The following is a 21705-nucleotide window of genomic DNA, read 5'->3' as shown; positions in this document are numbered from 1 at the left end:
AGAGATGTAAAATATCAGTGAGCATTTAAATCCAGTGTTACTAAATAGATTCTGCTTCTTTTGTCCATCAGCTTCCCCAGCTGCAGACACATTATTCAATTTAAGCATGTACTAAACCTGGTCAAACTTAAACATAATGAAAAGGAATTTGGCTTAAGTTAAAACACTCTACACAAGAGGTAAAATTACATTAATAAGTTTTTCAAAGATCAAAATTTTGCCACTGTGATGTGAAGGAAAGTCTGCTTGACTGGAGGCTTCTGCAAGTCTAGCGTGACTGTTTCCAGGTGCTAAGTGCTAACAGAGGGGCAGAGACAACTGAATAACCTGACCTAAGTATTTTCTTCATTTCACGAGTTACTTCACTCTGGTTTTAGAAAGCCAGAAAACTCTGGTGTGCTGTCCCAGAAAATGCTCCAACAACCTCCAGCTGTGGAGACAAGACTTAGGAGAGAATACTTTGGGGTCTAAAAGCTTGAACTGGTGGAAGAGGAGGAAGGACTGCCATGAGAGCTATACCTAGGTTGCTCAGTTGAATGGCAGGAGTAGAAAACACCAAAGCTAAGAACGTCAGAGGCAGTTTTTAAGCTTACAATTAGGAACTCAACTGTGATGTTAACTCTCTGACCTTCAGCCCAAACACAGTCCTCTTCCAGCAAATAAGGTACCAAGGCAAGACTGACTAGTTCTAAAAATTATGAAGTTCTAAAATTATGAAGTGGCTAAAACTATTCAAATTGTGCAACTGTATGTAATTTTTCTTCTAATAAGCCACAAATTTAACTTGAAATACCCTTAAATATAGTGATGTTATCTACTAAATGTATTTCCATCAAAATTAATTTTTCAGTCAAACCTTTATTACTAAATGATACCATTTGCTTGATTTTTCTGAATACATATTAAAGCTAGAAAAAAAAGCAAGTATTAACTGCCTGCATGTATTGTATCCTGATGGTTAGCAAACTGTATATACTTCAAGTGTTTATTCTCAGTCTGTAAAAAAATATTTAAAGAAACAAATAATATCAAGTTAGACCAGTCAATCCTATACACAGCATCCCACAACACACATCTACCTTTGCTTTTACATTCATTATCAACATTTTAATGATACTTAATTTTTCTTTTCTTCTTAAGGTTTTCTAAATGTATCTACATGCACACTTAGTACTCCATCCATAAATTGAATATATGGAAACAGACTGCCCATAAGTACTCTCACCTCAGCCCACGCTTTTGTCTACAGGCTCAGAGAAAATTTGTTTTAAAAAACGTGCCACAAGAACATACCTTCTATCGCCTTTAACAATATAGTAAGGGAGAGCAGAATGCAAAATGTTTTCCCCTCAAAGAAGTTCATTAATTACAGTGATCAAAGCTTAAAAATCTCCACTACTTCAATGGTATTTAAGTTGGTGGGAATCAGACAACCAGACTGGACTTCTTATGCTGATTTTAGCACCTTGAATTCCACTAAGCAGCTTAATGGCATCTCGAGAATGTGGCAATGTTTTAGCCTCAATGCACACTCGCAGCTTCTATGGCAGACACACAGACTCACTCAGCGCCTGGGGTTTCCAAACAAAGTAGAGACATACACTGTTGAAGGGCACTCTGCCTGAGATAAAGTACAAGATAACAAAAGAAATATGAATTATGGCATGATCTTCTTTGCAGAGGTGTTGTAGTCCTCGAGCCATGATGGAGGAAAAGCATTCTGAGTCACAGCTAGAAATCCAACCCTTGCTACCATCATGGCCAACATATACATCCACTTTATTCAGCTAGCGTTCAAAGTCATAAGCAATTTTAATTACAAGGACTTTATAGGGAGATGAGCAGCATAAGGAAGATAAAGAAAAGCATCTACAGAATTGAGTTTGTGACCTAGCAACAAAGGACAACAGAAAGTCTCAGTACTAACTGCCGCCTTTGTCTTTACCGGTAAGGTCTTCTCCTAAGCCTTTCCTGATCACGTATGAGCAACTGAGTCTGGGGGCAGAGGTAGAATTCACACAAGAAGTCTAAAGCAAGCTGAAGATATACAGGTACATAGGACCAGAAGGGAGGGAGCTCACCAATGACACTGTAAAGCTGCTATCATCTCTGAAACGTCATGGTGAATATGGAAAGTCTGCAATGACTGAAAAGGGCAAGTTTCTGGCCTCTCTTCCAAAAAGAGAAGTTGGAATGTCATGGAAACTACAGGCCTTATCTTAGTTCTTGGGAAAGCTATGGAAAAATAATCCAGAGATGGAAGCCATTTCCAATCTCATAAAATTGACTGGTAATCGCCAGGTTAGATTTGCTTGACAGCACTGTCAAGCCAGTCATGAAATGACTACCTCAGAGGAATGCACTGGCAGTCTTTCATGCTAAGTTTAGTGAGGTTTTTGACATGGTCTCCCACATTACATTTGTGGACATACTGGGGAGACAGGGACTGAATGGCTGGAATACAACACGTGTTAGGGACTGAATGGACATCGAGGCTCAAAGAATAATGGTCAGTTGTTCAAAATCTACCTGATGGCCAATTGCAAGTACTGCTTCACTCCCAAGGAATGTTATCAGCTCCAACATACATGCTTTCTTCAACTGCCTACACTATGGAACAGAATACACAAGCAGAAAACTCACAGAGAATGACAAACTGGTAGAGTGCTTGATAATGCTGGGTGGCAGAGCTGCTCTTCAGAAGAAATAACAAGCTGGAGAAACACACAAACAACTTTATGAAATGCAATTAAGGCAAAAAAGGGAGCCCTGCATGTGGCACAAAACTACCCCATCCATTAGCACAGGCTGTGGCATAACTGGCTAGGACCACTTCTGCAGAAAAAGATGTTGACGTTCTGATGGACAGCAGGTTGGACATGAAACAGCAACAGAGTCTTGTGGCAATGAAAGTTAACCACATATCAGGCTGCATTGGCAAGACTAAAGGCAGTGGGTTGAGAGGAGCAATTCTTCTCTATGCTCAGCACTCATCTGGAATACTGAGCGTGGCCTTCAGGACACCCCACAAGCTTCCTTTCCCCCCACAAAAGAGATGTTGACAAACTGGAAAGAATCCAGAAGACTACCACCATGATAGTTAGCTGTTTGGAAGATACAAAATCCAAAGAGAGGTTGAGAGGAGCAGGCTTGTTTCATTTGTAGAAGAGATGTCTACAGGGAGTTGGGAGCAGTACAATCTGATAAAAGTCTTCCACTACCTAAAGGTGAAGGGCATAGATAAGAGCTCACCCGACTTTACACCAAGTTACAGAGAAAAAAGGAAGGAGGCAGAGTTGACAACTGGCAGCAAAGAAAATTCCAGCTGGACATAAGGAAAAAAATATTTTAATCAGAGGAGTTGGTAAACACTGAAACAGCAGCCCAGAAGGGGTTGGAGTCTCCACCCTTGGAAGCCTTCAGAACTAGGCAGGACCCTGAGCAAATCAAATTAGCTTTGAAGTTAGCCCAGATTTGAGCAGAAGCCTGAACTACACTGTCTACAGAGGTCCTTCCCTACTTTAATTTTATGAATTCACGCAGAAAGAGCCTGGATTACAGAACCCCATTGCTAATTTAGACACCAAACTCATCTCCACGTGAAAATATGAATGGCCATACCAGGTAAGACCAAAAGTCCCTCCTCTCTCACTACCCTTTCTCTGACAACATCCAGAAAGGGGATGGCACTTGGAGAAAAAAAAAAAAAAAAAAAAGCCAAGAACAGAACAAAATTACTAATCCCAAATAGTCTCTTTGGGGTTCTTGAGACAGAGGTGGCAGTTTTATAGCACAGGCACCACAGGGTGTTTCTCACCCATGAACTCTGCTGGTTGGTGTTGACCTGTAGAATTTTAGCACTGCAACATCCTGTGGCGAGACATTTCACATCCTCACCAAACGTGTGAAGAAACACTCCTTGTTTTGGACTTGTCAACTGCTAGCCTAATTTGAAATGCTTTTGGTTTTCTCTTTGAGGAAAGAAAAGGGAACATTCACTCTCTCCTATGCCTCTCATGTCTCTTGAGATTGAAGAGGCTCTTTCTAAACCATTCTTTGAAGACAGCCATTCCTTATCTCTAATAATTCTTGCCCTTCTGTAGACATTTTCCAGTTCTACTATATCCTTTTTTAGGATGAGGAAAGGCAGAAAATAAGAGTAACTCGTACTACTTGAGAGAAGAAGAAACCATGGATTTTCATTGCTACCTAATGAGGTTCTTCATACTTCCCTTTTGCAATAGTTTCATCCTAAGTTTGTCAACATTAACCTATCGTTCGCAGAAAATACTCACTACAATCCCCAAGATCCCACTGAGCGACAATGATCATTTCCGATTCAGTTATTGCATATATTGTTTTTCTTTCCACCATACCCTAAAAACTGTATCACACTACACTTGTCTATATTGAATTTAATTTATTTTAATACCCATTCAGTCTCTCATTATTCCTCTGATGTTTCACACCTGGGTTGTACCTGTAATACCTCGATTACCTTAGTGCCATCAAGGAAACTGGATCATCTCAGCATTCACTCTCCCTCTTCCAGGCTGTTCAAACAGCTGAACATCAGCAGTACTGGCAGAGATGCTAGCAGAACACTAACACTAACCTTCTTCCACTAAAGAGGTTGGCTACTAAATCTTGATGTTTGTTTCTTATCTTGCCCGGTTACCTCTCCACATAGACTTCTGTCTTCTTTCTTTCAAGAGTTCCTGGTAAGGGAAACTTCCAGAAAACATTCACTAATACAAATAAACTCTCAACCAAATCTACCACCACCTCTTTCTGCTTTTTTTAAACATAGACATCCAATATCTTTGCATGGCATAACTTTCCTTTTTAAAAGTCACATTAACTGATGTACATTATTCCATATCTGATTAGTCTGGATAGTATTTCTGCATCAATAAGCCATTGGTTAGAAGGGAAAAGTAAACTGGATGTATTAAGAATGTCACTAAAATTTTACTTAAGAAAGTAGAAGCACTGAAACAAAGTCTTCTACTTTGTCTTTCTTCCACAGCTATCCAAAAAGATCCTCAGACTACTTCAGGAAAAATGTGTTTACCAGTATTTATCAATTTCCAGAGAATTACAGGGAAGACTGGGCGCAGAAGAAAGATTTTCCCTAAGCCAAAACAAGCTTATTTATAGAGTGTTACATCCTGCATTTCTACTCCTTTAGAGATATAGGATGTTAGGCTAAAATGTAATGGCTACTGCGTGAAACTTTAAATGCTGATACTGTCCACAAGTTTTCCTAACTGGTACACAGTAACACTGAAAGATTGAATTGCATGTGTTTATTTCCTAATTGAAGTTTTGTGAAAAATGTAAGCCTTCGTCCTCCCACAAGTCTTTAGCCTTACACTAGACCCTTAGCACACCAGTTCTCAAACTGATCAGGTCACAGCCTACAACATAGGCTAGATTCCTTCTTTACTTATGCCGATTCAAGCCTAAAGAATTCCAAATAAAAGTGGAAACTAAAATCAAAACAATTTCTTTCAGACCACAACATTAATCAAAAAGAGTTTCTACCCCACAGTGACTGCATATAGGAAACTAGTTTAGGTGTAGCAGAAAGAAATAGAAAGTAAAAACCAGTTTGTATAGCTATCATTTGGTTGTTAAAAATTATAGAGTACAAGTGATACTTCAAAAAAGCCATCACAATTGAAGGAAGAATTATTTGGCGGTGAAAGTAAGACCACTAATCATTCCCCAGTCTCCTGTTAAGATGAATTTTCAAAGGTTTATTTTCTAAAAACTGACTTTCACAGAAAACAGTTCAGACAACAGCAACAAACATCTTTTACATAGGTTTCCAATCCTGTAGAAGAATATCCGATTTCCTCCTGTATTTTGGAGAAAGAAATTAATCAGGTCTAACTTGACAGCAGTACCAACTCATATGCAGGGAAGTTTTAACTATATATCCTGATTTTACTGATGTCTATGTTAATCACCCTTCTTCAACATTACAAGCTCATACTGAAAGCAACTCCTTGCCACATAAATTGTAGAATTTCTTTAAACACAAACATTGTGTATCTTTTCAAATGAACTGAATCATGGGCAGGAAGGAATTTGAAATGGATTTTTTAAAAATCTTTTCAAGTACATGAAGTCAGATAACTAGTGAGAAGAAAAAAAAGTTTAAAGCAAAATAAAACAAGAGTCCTACCAGATTAGGTGGGGGGAACCATTACAGAACTATGCTCTCCTTTCAAGGGTCAGAAAAATGATGTGCTTCCTCTCCTCAATTGTGTTAGCTTATAACACCTGAAAAGCACCAGAGATTTGTATGAATCTACAGGTCTCCAAGATAATTCAGTTGAAGGCTTTCTGAGGTATAAATAAGCTTTTTCAAATGCCATATATTGCACCCTTATATGAAATTAAGTCTAGCCACAGACAGATTGGGTAAAAAAAAAAAAAAAAAAAAAAAAAAAAAAAGAGAGAGAAGTGCAGTGATGAAAGTGTCTTTCAAAAAACACAGAAGCAAAAACAACTTAGCTCTACTTTATGCAAGAAGAAAGAGGAAGTATGGGAATACAGAAGAAAAATTAAGCATCTCCTAAATAGTTTTAATAAACAACCAGTGTTGAGAGAAGGTAAACTGAGCAAGAAACACCTTGAAGCATTAAGCTGCTTCCTTGAGACTAAATTAGATCACCATGCTCTGCTTCAACAAAACATAAAGTAGAGGACATCCATGACACACGAAGCAGGGTACAATAAACTACCGCAAATTTTCAACCAATAACAGTCAAGCATTTCCATACAGAATTACTGAAATTCTGTATTTTTTTTTTTTATACACTGTATTTCTTCCTCTATAACTCTTGGATTATTTCAGAATTGAGTCAGCATCATTATTTGTCACTGAACTCATCCAAAATGTAAATTATATCACCACTTATTCACAGAATGAATTCTTCTGATGTGTAGCTCTTATCAAAGCCTGGAAATAGTAGTATTTTTTTCCTTGTTCTAGGCAAAATCAGAAAAGGAAAAGAAAGTTAAAGGAAAGGAAATGAAATGTATTTCAGGAATAAGAGGCTTAGAATAATGGTTAGATTTAGGTTTAATTAGGTACAAGAATTAATATAAACTCTTCAAAAGATACAGATCAAAACAGACAAAATAATTTCATAAGCCTAAATGCAGTTGCAGATTATCTGGATTTTTTAAAAAATAGTTATTTTTAAAAACAATTTCAATGTTTTTGAAGTGTAAAGCCTAGTAGTTTTCCATAGTTAAAAACATGTCAGTTTCACAACTCAGGAAGACAGTACTGTTTATTCTAGAGCAGCTGTGTCTAGAAAGAAAATATCACTATAATATTCAAAGCTGCTATGTCAATACAGGAGAGAATTAGCAGCGAAAATTCTTGGACTATCCATCTGCTACATATATACTTACTCAACAGAAGCAATTATAATCCTTCAAAATATTATCCTTTCACACAAACTGCTAGTAACTTAATACCGAATACATTACAAACTTTTGAACAAAGGCTTCCAACAACAAAATTAAATGCTTTAAAAAAAACATTTTACAGTTATATAAAACTGTCTTCCATTCTTATGTAAACAAATTGACAGCCATTTTAGAGACCCATCTAAAGCCACACTAGGGACATCAAGGACCAGTTGTTTTCACTACACTTGCTTATAGCTGCCATCTTGGACTCATGCCTCTAAAGAAATTTCTTCACTTTTCACCTTTTAGTAGAAATATTTGAGTACTAACAAAAACCTAAGCATTCCTCCCTACCCAAAAAAGCAGTCAAGTTGCTAAGCTAAGGTCACACAGAAGGTTTGTGTCCTAAGCAAGTCCCTTCATTTGTTTTGATCCTTCTTTCTTCTTCAAATATTTGTTCATTTTAATCACACTATCACATCTTTAAATGGAAGAGGTCATTGTCCTCCTGTATATTTGCACAATCCAGACACCATGATACTGGCTGGAGCCTTTAGGCTAGAGATCCCATTTCCAATCAGATTGCTCCCAAAACAACCTGTGACAGCATTTCTCCTTGGACAAATAATTGAGGATTATTCATTCAGCAGAGCTGTATCAGAATATATGAATCACCAAAGTTCTACTCAATATATTACCTATTTTGCTTTAGTTCTCACTAGTTTCTAACTCAAGGTAATCCACAGAGCACTGACAAAAGGCTGAGGTGAATCAAAAGTAGGTTGTGAAGTAGTTAAATTACTGGCTATCAAAATAAAGATACCTTAACAAAAACTTGCTTTATTTAAATAAGCAATAATGTATTGTAAGTAATTAAGTAATACAGAGTATTTCACATTCTGGATTAGCAAATACTTCCTATATAGTGTATCTCCAGGCTGTAAACTATGGGGGCGCCAAGTGTACAATGAAGGCAGTTTAAGTTTACAAGGACTGATGGATTTTGCCAGCATGCCCTTATAACAAATGCCCATCTGCCAAAACAATACTTTCCTAAATCTGTGGGCCCAAAAGGTGCACTATTATGCTGATTAATGTAGGAACTATTGAACTGAAAGACCACGGGAAGAAGTTTAGACAGATAAGAAAGACTGACACTGGGTGGTCCACCACAGCCAGTAAGAGCTCCACTCCTGTCACACTAAGTTGTGAAGCATTTTCCTATTACGATATCTAGCAAATGTTTGAAGCTCATCTTTAGTCCCAGCTCTTGGAAAACATTCACTATGCAAAGAATCTAAGATTTCACAGATATTCTTGCTTTATGTCAACATTTAAAGACCCCAACATGTTAGCTACCATACAAACATATTATTTCTACACCAGAAAACGTACACAAACTAAACCCACAAGATCACAGGGCACTGTCCTGTGAAAACACTACAAATCAAGTATGCTGCAACTGTGAACTGGAACATCAGATAAAGATTCACTTTGAAGAAACTAACAGGAGGTCTACCATAAAATGTTTGAGAGTATTTTTCTTGAAGTGTTTTCCTACAGGCACATTGGAGTTCTGATAATCAAGCAACATCTCTAGCTCACGGCCACACTGTTACTTTTATTGTGTTTTCCTCCTTCATTCATCGCTTTAAAATGTGTTTTATAGGGAGTGGGCAGGGGTGGAAAAGAGACCGATTCCCACAGGAGCCAACTCCTACTTTAGCGGTCTTCCAATATCAAACTTCTTCTGAAGTCTGACAGTATCAGATTTTTCTCAAAACACAGCGGCACACAGAGCCCAGTGCAGGAGACCAGCAGCAGTACAAAAGACATCACGCTTGTTTGCCAACTTGCACACAGGATGTGTCAAAACAGGAAGTGCATTATTCAGCAGCACACGAATGCTTGGCATGGACATTCAGTGCACGCTCGGTGAGTCACAGCACCCAGTTTGAAGGTGGATTTAGCATGAGATACCTCTGTTCACAATGAGTTAGTACAGAGCCAACTGTTACTACTATCCATGTTTAGGTTATTGTGTCAACCTTCTACATGGAAAGCACTGTAGAAATCGCGTAACGATCTAGAAGTGCCCTATATTTTTTTGGTTTGTATACTGATGTAATGACAGTGCATTAGATGTTACAAGTTCTGTTACTTCTGTCCTTCTCAAGTTCAGCCTGAACCACTTTCACTGAACAAATTTTGCTGCTATATGTTCAAAGCTTTGACAAAAGTACTCTGTGGTTCATAATAGCAAAGTACAAAGCTATGTTCAAAACCAGCAACTTACAGTGAAGCTTATAAATGGGAAAAAATAAAGTAGTGCAACCAATTATGCAAAAAAACTAATCTTGCACCTTTTCTGCTTCAGTGGGAAAAGAAGTTGACCTGAACTGTTTCCCGTCTTCATTAGTGACCTAGATGATGGGTCAGAGTGCACCTCCAAAGTTTGCAGATGATACAAAACTCGGAGGAGTTGTTAATATGCCCGATGGTTGTGTTGCCATGCATAGGGACCTCAACAGGCTGGAGAAATGGGCAAACAAGAACTGCACAAAACTCAACAGAGGGAAACGCCAAGTCCTACACTTGGGAAGAAACAACCACATGCACCAGTACCTGCTGGAGACCAACATCTTGGAAAGCAGCTTTGCAGAATAGAACCTGGGGGTCCTGGTGGACAAGTTGCCCAAGAGACAGCAATGTGCCCTTGGTGCATATGAAAACAGAATGAGAGCACTGGAATTATTTAACCTTGAGAAGAAAAGGCTTGGGGGAAGTCTTCTCAACGCATATAATTACCTGACAGGGGGAATAACGAAGACAGAGCCAGACTACTCCCACCAATGCCCAGTAAAAGGACAATAGGCAACAGGCACAAATTGAAATACAGAAAATACCATGTAAACAATTTTTTTTTTTTTTTTTTTTTTTAACACTAACAGCAGTCAAACACTGGAACAGGTTTGCCTAGAGAGGCTGGAGTCTCCATCTTGGAGACAATAACAGTCTGGACACAGCCCTGAGCAACCTGCTCTAGTCAACCCTGCTTTGAGGGGAGGCTATCAGACCAAACTGTCTCCAGAGGTCCCTTCTAACCTCAGCTATTCTGCGATTCTGTGGACTTTGCATAGAAACAGCATACACTTCATATAATCCTGTTCTGCTATCTGTTCTCCTCTTTAACAATCAGGTAAACATGGTATTGCCATGAGAAATTAGTATCTCATTAAACCTTCTGCCAGTATTTCCCCTGCCACAGCTGCCAACAAAAAAAGCCAAACATCAGCTCTGAGAAGGTGCACAAGTGTTCCATGCTTCTGCAGCTCTCCTTTTGATCAGCTGTTTTTTAAAGCAGTCACAGTACAGCTAACTCTAAACCATTTGCCAGTGAACAGCCCGGATAGGAAAATTTTCACAAGTGATCATCCTTGCTTTCAGGTCTTCCACCTTCCACTTCAGGATCTTACTCCATACAGTTTGCTAGTTTAGCTTAATAATTATTCACACTTCTAACGATATGGATGAACTATCTGGCTTCCTGTCATCACTTGCTTATTAGTGTCTCAGCAAAGCACTGCAACAACAATGTTCGCATTCATTCGTTTTTAAATTGTCAGCTTTCATGTTACATGCTCTCAGATGAGACCAGCATAATTCTCTATCAGTAGGTTGTGGTGTTGTTCTTTGGTTTAAAAATAAAAATAAAAAAAAATTCCACAGCACTCTGGAGGAAGAATAGCTAGCAACTTTCTTGTCCCTGAGAAGGGACTGGAGTGAGGAGAATATTCAAGTATTAATTTGTCCACTTAAATAGCTTCCCTAGATTCAGCTGAAGAAGTCTATTTACTTCCCCTGAGCTGAACTGTTGAAGAATGGCTGAAGCATTTCCACTCCTGCAGCAACCACAATTCAGCTATGGAAAAGGGATTTCCCTTTGCAGCTTTAAACTCTCTTTCACATGAAAGGCACTCTGTGGAACATGCTGTAAATGTAGAGCTATTACACAACTATTATCTAGTGATGTTGGCATGAGGAAGCTAGAGGGAGGAAACAGGAAGGATATAAATACAAGTCTACAATCTTTTCTATTTCTCTCACATCAGGGAAAATCACCGGTGTCCAGAGGGCCAAGAGAAATATCTGAGCTACAGTGTTGGTGGGCAAAATTAAAAAAATAAAAATTATATACATTCATTTCACACACAGTGTTTGAATAACTGGAAATAAAAATTCAGAAGCTCAGTCACACAGAGACTTGTAGGCACCTGCCTGCTAATGAACAAAATGGGATTAGATATCAACTTACTTTAGTAGACTTCAGCCTTAGTCTTCATTTCTCCCTGCTGCTGTTTCACCTCACTAAAATATTTTGATATATGACTCACAGTTAAGAACATTTAAGAGGATATATTCAAAAGATTTGAGCAGACACTGTTCTGGCAGGTTTTTTAAACAATGAAAAATGCTATTAAAGATTACAGGAACAACCCAGAAGTTGAATGGATTCTGGGAAGAATCAATAAACATCACCTTTGCTAGCAAAATGAGAGTTTCTCACCCTCTTACTATTTATATTCCCAACTTTACAAACAACATTCCGTTCTCTTATGTATATTTTTGTTAAAATTTTTCAGGGAAAAGGAATGCTTGTAGAAATAAAAGAATTAGTCCAAAATATTATCTACCTTTTAAATGGCTGGCACCTTGACAATTCATCTTAAGTCACAAGCAGCAAGACAAACAACTCACTGATCCTCACTGCCAGTAATTTTTCAGGAATGTAACAACCAAAGCTGTGATAACAACTGGAATACATCTAAAATGCAGTCTTAAAATTATCACCTTAACTTTAAATGCCTTCACATTGTTCTGGCTGTGGAAAGTGCTAGAGCACTCTTTACAGCTATTTTAAAATTTAAGCCTGATGCTGTCAGCTTTAAAGTACTTCACGATGACGGAAAGAAGCCTTCATATGTAAAACGGGAATCAACACTTTGTCCTTCTGCTTCTTGGAACCATGTAGAATAAAGCTAGGACAGTGGAGAAGGAGGACAGGCACAAGAAGAACACGGCTAGAAAGCCCGCAAAACAAACACTGCAAAGAGCACACAGTACTCAGTGTGTGAAAGCACAGCATGATCTCAGCACAACAAAGTTCACTTTGCATAAACACCTTCTTTAGATGAAAAAACGTTGATACACTGACATGAGATATATTTAAACAAGCATTTTGCAACAGAGATCCTTCTCCTAGGTCCCTCCCACAGTTATTGCTGTTAATGTGGCAGACCTACTGTACACACAAGACAAGACCTCAAACAAAGGTTTCCATTGATTCCCGTGAGCATCATCCTTCCAGTTCAACAATCCGTAGAGGCGATGACCTTAACGCTCAGTACCGAGTCCTTCATTTGCTTTACAATACCTAGTTAAAGCCAAAGACCAGCTATGCAGCCTTGGGAAACTACCACCCTTCAGACGGGCTCAGTCCCTTAACGAACACACTCCACGCTTCTACCAAACCGTAAGCATTTCGCTCATTCGCCTCGACAGGCCTGCAGCCTCCTCCAGTACGTTTGTCCCTTTTTTAATATTTTAAGCTCAACTCCATCTTTTGGGGGGGGGGGGGGGGGGGGGACGACCAAGCAGCCAGGGAACCATATTCTACTGCCACCTCCACTCCCTCCCCTTTAACACGTCTCCTAACAACGCCACGTAGATTCAGCTAATCATCCGGGATGAGCCCTTACAGACACCCTCGGCCTTCCCGAGCCATCATCCCTACGTCCCTAACCCCCCCCCCCCCCCCCCCCAATCACCCCTACCACCACAGCTTCGCCTTGCCACAAGGAACCGACTTCTCCTCCTCCTCCTCTTCCCCCCCTTACCCCACCCCCCACCCCGGCCAGCCCCTCCGAGCTCTCAACCACCCCGTTCTGTGTCCCCAGCGTGGCCCGGGGCCTCCCCCTTCACCTCGGGGCACGAAGGCACCCGGGGGAGAGAGGCATATTCCAGGCACGTCCCTCAAGCCTCCGCAGAGGGGGAGGGGAAGAGAGGAGAAGCCGTAGCGGCACCAGCCGAGACGTCAAGCGGAGGAAAAAAAGGGGGACGGGCGGGCAGCTGTGCGGTGGCGGCCGAACCCCTCCCCACGTCGCAGTGCCGGTGGCTCCAGAGGCGGAGAGGGAAGGGGCTGGGGGGGGGGGGGGCAACCCGGCTCGCCAAGCCCTCCTCGCCCTCGTCGTCGTCCCCCCCCCCCTTTCCCCCCGCGGCGGCGTTCCATCGGGAGACCAGAGGCTTTACCCCTCTTCTGCGAGCCGGGGGAGGAAGAGGGGAGGCTCAGCACCCACCTTGAGAGTGGGATACTCCTGCACCTTCAAAGTCATTGAGAGCTGAGCAGCTGATTCCTGCACCGCCATCTTGGATTAGGCACCAAACCTCCTCCCTCCTCCCCTCCTGCCCTCCCCCAGCCCGGACCGGAGGGAGCTACCTACAGCGCGCGCGCGGCATGACGGGCAATAAAGGCCCTGCCTCCGCCCCATCCCTAATAGAGACGGGATGAACCAACGGCGCCTCCCCCCACCTCCCCCTGCCGCCGCGGCGGCGTGGTACGCTCCGCGGGACAGTGGTGGCGGAAGAGCAACTAAGCGGGGCGAAAGGCGCTAGCCAATGAGGGCCGCCCTTTCGCACGTCCGTTTATGCACGTTGGCACCGCCTTAGGGCTTGAGAAGCCGCCTCTGATGGGGCAGCGATGCGGGAGTGGGCGGGGCCCTCTGGAAGCGCGGACAAATCAAGTGGAGCTACGGCATCGAGATAGGCGGGATTTTTGGGGGTGATGGGCACCCAGCCACCCAGTCGCGATAGAGAGGGCTTTCCCGTGGCCCAATCAGAGTCTCCGCCATAGCTCAGTAGGTGGGACCTAAAAGTAAATTTTGATGGTGACTTAAAACGGCCGTTTTAACACCCCCTAAGGTGTCCGGGAAGGGGAGGGGCGGGACGCAGGGCGGAGCCCGGAGGAGGCGGTGCGGAGAGCACTTTGATGGGCAGGGCCCCCAGCCAACGCTGTTGCGCCGCTCTGCTGACGGGCAGAGAGCTAAGCGAATGGAGGGCGCTTCTGGGGCGGGGCAGCGGTCGGCGGCGGCCCGGCGTGTGGCTGTGTGTATATTGGCCGGGGAGGGGAGGGGGCCGCCCCTAGTAAGTTCCGTGGGGAGGAGAGAGTGAGTGAGAGTCAGTGAGGCGGAGGCGGCGGGAAGAGGTTTAAATAGCGGAGACAGCGTGAGTCCCCTTCCCCTCAGCTCCCTCTCCCCGGCGCCGGGCCGCCCTCCCCGCCGCTCTCCCTCAGCCGGGGCAGGCGGAGGCACCCGGCGCGGCTTCTATTTCCCTTAGCCCGCCGCGGAGCTGCCTGCCCTCGCCGCTGAGAGGGGGACGGCCCCGAGCCGCTTCCTCGCCGCGGAGGGGAGGCCGCGGCGGGGCCCCGCTGCCGGGCGGGCCGGCTTTAAAGTTTCCCCGGTGAGAGGAGGCGCGGGGCGGGAGCAGCTCCCTTAAGCAGCTGGGGCCGGTCTCGCCTTCCCCTCTGGGGAAAGGGGGGTGGGGAGGGGTGGGTTGGCGCCTGTTCGGCCGTCGAGGAGTGTGCCCGGCCGGCGAGCACCTTCTCTCGCCGGCCGACCCGGCGCCTTCCTCCTCTGGGGCGGGCGGCGCAGCCCTACGGCTCCCTCACGGGGTCGGGTGGGGACGGGGATACGGCCGGCCCCCGCTGCCGGTGAGGGGAGCTGCACCACCCCCACCTCCCCTTCCCCACCCGGTGCCTGAAGCACCGGCACGCGCTACAAGCGTAGAGCAGCGGGATTTCAACTTTTGGAGTGTTTGTTTGGTTGGTTTTTTTTTTTAGTGGGGGGTGGGGTGGGGTGGGGGGACTGGGTTTGCGGGCTGCTGTGGAGAGAGTTGTCTCTCTCGGGCCCGTGCAACGCTACGCTTCGAAAGGCCGAGCTCGTGTTGCTGCCCTCAGCTCCGTTCCCGAGAGCCGCCCGCGGGAGCTGGTGGGCCGTAAGGTGGAAAGCACTGGTTTAAATAAGCGATGATTCCTCTGCTGAGCATACGAATGTTTCCATATACAAAAAAAAAAAAAAAAAGGGGGGGGGGGGGGAAGGCAGATCCTGCAGACTGTCCCTGCTTGTGTGTCTGAGGGAATAAAAACACTCTTGGGAGTATTAATCCTCTGGCCATTGATATAAAGCTGCTTTCTTGGTAATATGTAGAGGGTGGTGTCTTGAGATTCAACCGTAACATGTGCCCTTTTTTAGTACCCTGCGTGAAGTTCCTCACTGTTGCTTTGAGCACCTTAGTGAGTGAGATGGAAGTCACTTTGTCAGACCTTGAAACTATTAGGTCTGCAGCATAACAGTAAGAAAGTGGAAGCATACTGATCGGGAGCTGTATGTGCAGCGATACAAACTTTCTCATGTTGTTGAAGTTGTTGGCAAAAGTTCTGTTTCTCAATGCAGATGCTTGCCATTGTCAGCAGATATGCTTCAGGTAGTGTGCTTTTGTGGTGTGAAGCTTTCGGAGAGACCTCCAAACTTGTATCCGTTAATAATTATGGTGGTTTTTTGCTGTCTTTTCTAAACTTTGTGGTTATGTTATTTCTGGTCTGCAGAAGACTGTAGAAAAACAAACAAATATTTCCAGGAAGATAAAACGTATGTAACTATCGTGGTTTGAAAGAGCAAGTGATATTTAACAAGTGTATTTATTAGAATATATGGTAACATGCGCATAGACCCCATTGCACTGAGAACATCTATCCACCACAAAGGGCTGGTGGAAAGTAAAAGAAAATGTGTAAAGTCATATAGTTGAGTGTTAGATTCTCTTCAGCTTTGGAGTGCAACCTATTTACTTGTATTTACTCTCAGCTGCCCTGGCATTCAGTCTAGTACTGACCATAATAAGCAAATGTATGCCTAAACATAAATTGCCAAGCCCACACCAGGTGCAAAGCCTTTGTTTAAAAAGTATATTAGTAAAAACATTTGTGTTAGTTACACCTGGGATTAACATTCATGTCTAGACACGATCTTGGGGCCGGATTCTGCAAGAGGATTTGTGTAAGGAGGGTTTTGACTCCATTTAAGCACTGTGTTAGGGAATGGTTCATCTGAGCTTGTCAAGTGAAGGACTGAAAACTTAGCTCAATTGTTGCTGTATTTACAAACATAATTATGTGGCATTGTAAATTCTTCCTGTTGTTCCTGTCTCTTTGAAATATTCTGTAAGCTAACATTTGGAAGGAAATTTGCTGTTCAATATTCCATATCATTGATGTTACTTAGCACCTTGAACTTGGCATACATTAACTCCTCAGGCCTATGACACTTATAGGTACTGGAGAAGTGTGACTTTCCATGTAATTTACTAAGTCATATAAGTATTTGTCCAAAACACTTACTTGCAATAGATTTTTTTTTATATGTATCCCTTAATGGTCCTTTCTGATAATACAGTAGCTAACTTAAAGTAACACAGATATTCTATGGATGCATGTTATGTGCTCAGACTATATCTGTCTTTAAACTGGAGAATTACTGGTGAAGGCTTGTCAGACATTAGTAGCCAAAGTTAAAGGGTTTGCTTAATGGAACAGATGGCCAAGCAACCATCATGTCAGAGAAAACAGCATGTATTCCGTGTATTCTTGGTTTAACACAAGAGGGAGCATGTCTAATCTTTAACCTTTAAATATTGCAACTTCAGAGAGGAAGCTTTAAGTGTTGAGTGTCAGCTAATTTATGTTCTAGGCTCCATGTGCAAATATTGATACAACGTATGCATATTTCTGGCATGTTTTCAACTTCAGGTTGCAGCTGTTGATTTATAATATAAATGTTGGCATGATAAATGTGGAGATAAGAACTAAGCTAATGATCTTTTGAACTTGTTAAAATCTGTAGTTTCCTTCTGAATTTGACAAAATGTTTATGGTTATTGTTATTCCTGGGTATGGTTATTCATATACAGAGGTTGTACTTTGTTCTTTAATATTAGGTTAATAAATGTCTTCTGCTTAACCTACCATACAAAGTTATAAAGCTGAGGCTTAATTTAATTTAGTTTAATTGCCAATACAACTTTGTTTTTACAGTTCTTATAAATTCTACCACCTTATTCTTAAATAGGAAATACAAATTTGGATCTACTAAGAAGGCTTGTGTATTGTATCTTGTTTATTTTTCCTTGTCCCCTAGTGGTGTAAAAGGAGGAATAAAAATTGGCTTCCATTTTGTATTTCTTGGCATTGTCCAGTTGAATCATAATCTATTAATGTTTGTCCTTGTTTAGTGTCTTCTTAATGTGAATTAGCAACTAGTTAAAATAAAGCAGTGCATACAGAATACTCCAGACCTTTAGGAGAACCTTACACATTGGATGGTATCTTAAAAGTATTTCCAATAGTCTCTGGCTTTGCTCCAGACTGATGATTAGAAAAAAAAAATCTGTCTACCATTAAGCATTGCATGAAAATTATCTATCTTTCAAAAACATAAATACTCTGTATGTTATTTGATGGAGCAAAGCAGAAACCTTAGTGCCCTGGTTCCACATGCTGAAGAAAACCACTGTGGATTCAGATTTTACTACACTTGCTTCTCTTTCCTCTTTGTGCATGTTACCTCTGTGCCAGAGTAGCAGAAGTGAATATGTATCACTGTCATTTCTCATTTTAGCAGATGAGACTGGTATAAGCCAGTAATATGAAGTCCTATGTTGTATCAGGAGCACAGGTTGCCACACTGGCCAGAAGAGCTCTCTTCCCCTGAGCAGCAGATGGGTGGTGATTATACTGCCCATCTTATAATGGAGAAATAGAAGCCTTCTCTCACTATATTCTGGTGATTTGCAATTTTTGCGAAAAATTTAGGACCTTACCTTTATGTTACTTTTTTCTTCTGAATAATGGGAGAATTTTTTGTATTTTTTGACAACTACTATGCACAACATTGACAGAATAAGTTGTTAATATCAAAGAAGCTTGTCTTCCAAATATGCCAGGCACTTGTCTTTGTAAGACAAAAATGTGAGATGACCTGTACTAATACTAGATACCTTGAGAGAGATATTATTCAGTGTTATGACTTCTAGAAGATAATGAGGATGAGGCAATCTCTAGTGGGGAGATGGTTGCTTTACCGAGTTGTTCACAGCAACTGAGCATTTTTAATGGATTGCTCCATTTTAATGGATGTTACTTGATTTTATATAGTACGTATGCAACAGTACTGCAGAGTCAGAAATTCATAGAGAGCAGAGACACGCTTTTTGATGAACAAATGTTTATATACTGAGTTTTGTAAGGATCAAATGAGCTGCCTGTTGTCTTGGCTATTCCATAGCCGTCAATAGGGGCAAAACTTATGCTTTGTTTTTTTGCCCTGCAGACTTAAGCTGTTGCACAATTTTTACGTTAAATGCATATTTTTACTTTAAAAGACAGTAATAATATGACTGCGTAGTTCTTTTTTTGATATTGTAACTTTAAGCTTATAGCTGAAAAGTGTATTGGTGTATCTGGTTTACGTAAATAGGCTGGAGAAGTTGGTGGTTTTGTTTCCGTATCTGGAGGAAATTACCAAGAGTGTAAAAACCCAACAAACAAAAAAAAGCCCCCACAAACAAAACCCAGCGATTAACAACCTCAGGAGAGATTGCCCTGATGTGCCACAGTTTAGAGCATCGTTGTAAAGTAGTAATTGCAGATCAAACGCTTTGTTTCCTTATTTTAGCATGATTATAAGGACACTTTCCTTATCAGGGGAAATGTAGATGCACTCAGCAATTGAGGTTACAAAGTTGCCATAATGGATTAGAGTTGAGACCTCAGTAGAGGCCATTGTCTGTGCTGAATCAGCTGTGTGAGCAGACAATTTAATATCTCTGTTACTAATCTGGTACCTTTCAGGCAATGCATGCGTGTAGAAGTTATTTAGAAATTATTCCATGTTTGCACAAACGGGTTTTCGGGTATCAAAGTATTTATTAATTTGCTTTTCTAAAAACAAGGTGGGGGGGCAAAATTCGCAATGTAGATCAAATCCTTGTGAAATCTCATTTAAAAAAGAAAAGTTGTATTTGCATAAAAAATGGCACATGGGACTTGATGATAAAGTGCACAGACTCCTATAACTTTCTGAATGGATGTTTTAAAATGCAAAGGGGAGAGAGTTTACCTGCGAGCATTTTTTTAGCCACGAGCAATTATTTTTTTTTTTTTTGGCTGTCTGAGTTACAGCCCCCTGAAAAATGGGGGGGTTTAGAAAGAAAGTGCTGACACAGCCTTAACTACAGAGCAGTGCCCTGCGTGCTGCTGCAAGAATTGTCCAGGCAGTGTTTTCTGCTTTCCTGCCATTGTCCTTTACATTCCTTTAATTCATTCCATTTTTAACTTTCGGAAAGTTTGATATGATTTAAAGCCCACGGCGTGTGTGCAAAAGCCCGAGGAGTAAGGTTGTCAGAGTAGCATGGACTTGTTAATCTCAGCCTGATCTTGTCAGTAACAGCAGAGCAGAGGGAGAGGAACTCCGGCTGGGGCAGCGCTCCAAAGGTTTGTCTGTTATTTTTATCCCTAAATTACGCCTTAGTAGCAAACTATTCAGCATGCGGAGCGTTGTTTGCGATCTGTAGATGCCGTAGCGGCGAATATGTGTGCGTTTAGCCGTGTTGTTTGTTTGCAAAGAGAGGAGGTTTGCCTCTGTGTGTGTCGGGGGGAGAGAGAGAGAGAGAGCGAGTGTGTGTTACGATCGGGGAAACGCTGAAGAAGAAGAAACCCTGTTGGTTCTCCATGCAAATGACCGCTTTGGTTGTAACAAAAGCCTTGATGTTGGGCTTGGAAAAATGATCTGACAGTGTAACAACCCCAGGCCACTTTCGCCATGTTTTTGTTTATTCATGTTTCATTCCGTTTTCTGTAGCTACCTCGCAGATGTTTCCAATTCCCCTGCTTTTTTATTTTACACCGTTGAGCCTTTTTGGAGTTAGCAAGAAAATGTGTGAAAGAATGTTAACAAAACAGAGAGGTGTTGCAGATGTTTATACTTTAGTTCTTGCGTTGCGCCTGACGGTACTGGCAAAGGGATACGGTGCATATGAAGGAACGTAAGAAGCATCTGTTTTAGCTACCGAGCTTGTAATTTCGAAATGTGCCCGTTGTAACTTGAATATTAACATAAACATATGAAGTGAGCACGTTCCCGGTACAATGTGGGTAGTCGAGATCTCATTTGTTTGCTACTGTTTTTGAAGAAGGGAAAAAAAAAAAAAAAAAAGGCGAGTAAGAGCGAGGAAAGGAATATCTGTGACACAACATGTATGCTCCTAGATAAACTCCTGCCATCTCAGAGTGCCTTTAAATATTTGAACAGCTTCTGTTAAGTCAAATAAAATTGGTTACCATGAGAAACAAAAAAAGTCTAATAGAATAGTTGAGCACACTAATGAAAATCTGAATGTAAAATTGTTTCAGAATCATTCAAAGAATTGAATTAGAAAATCTTTTTAAATGTGTTACTATGACTTATTAAACATTTTAGCTTCTGATATCCTGGAAAACAACACACACAGTAGAGGAATAGCAGAGGTGGATGGTATGTTATCTTACAGTCGCATAAATTGAAATGTAATTGTCTACTAATGATATTAAAACCACTCTGTTTGTAGTATTTTATGCTTGTTGAATGTATTGAGGTATACACAAATAAAATCTTAAATGTTAAAGGACAATGATTCAATGTCCGGAGCCAGTGGTTAAATCAGATGTGGTAACTATGGTGAGAGGTAAAGTTACTTAGCTTCTCACAGACCATGCATACGTGGATTTCTTTTCATATAATGGAGATTAAGGAGAAAAGGATTAGAAAATCTAAAGAGAAATTTTGAGCAGGAGACCTGTAGCCTTGCTCTGGGAATTAACACTGAGTAGGCTGTTAAAACAGAGGCAGGGTGGAAGTAAACACTCTCTTGTAATATATATTGATGATAATTCTAGAAAGGAGTGTTCCTGGTTAGGAATATCAACAGCAGCTCACGCATACAGGAATGAAATCAATCCTCTCCATATTAAAGTAATCCTCCTACTCCAACAAAACAAAACCAGAACCCAGCTTAGATTTTTACATTACCAAGTGACAGCAGCATAAGATCAGGTAAAGTCTGATATTTGGAATTAACTTATTTTTGATTCTTGCAGAATTAAGCAATATTGATTTATTTGGATTG

General features: G+C 41.5%; 1 protein-coding gene across 2 annotated transcripts in view; it reads right to left on the bottom strand.

The window, feature by feature from the left end:
• The window catches only part of MAEA (macrophage erythroblast attacher, E3 ubiquitin ligase), a 54246-nt gene extending 40365 nt beyond the window's left edge, over positions 1–13881 (bottom strand). For both annotated transcript variants that reach the window (XM_082482912.1, XM_082482913.1), the window contains exon 1: positions 13791–13881. In XM_082482912.1, coding sequence (XP_082339038.1) covers positions 13791–13859 — 69 coding nt within the window. In that variant the 5' untranslated portion in view covers positions 13860–13881. The remainder of the gene's footprint in view (positions 1–13790) is intronic.
• Between the last annotated feature and the right edge of the window lie 7824 nt (positions 13882–21705).

The sequence above is a fragment of the Vanellus vanellus genome (assembly GCF_965231255.1).
Source record: "Vanellus vanellus genome assembly, chromosome: 4".
Lineage (NCBI taxonomy): Eukaryota > Metazoa > Chordata > Aves > Charadriiformes > Charadriidae > Vanellus > Vanellus vanellus.
The sequence above is the reverse complement of the archived record's forward strand: the minus strand, read 5'-3'. Positions and strand labels throughout refer to the sequence as shown.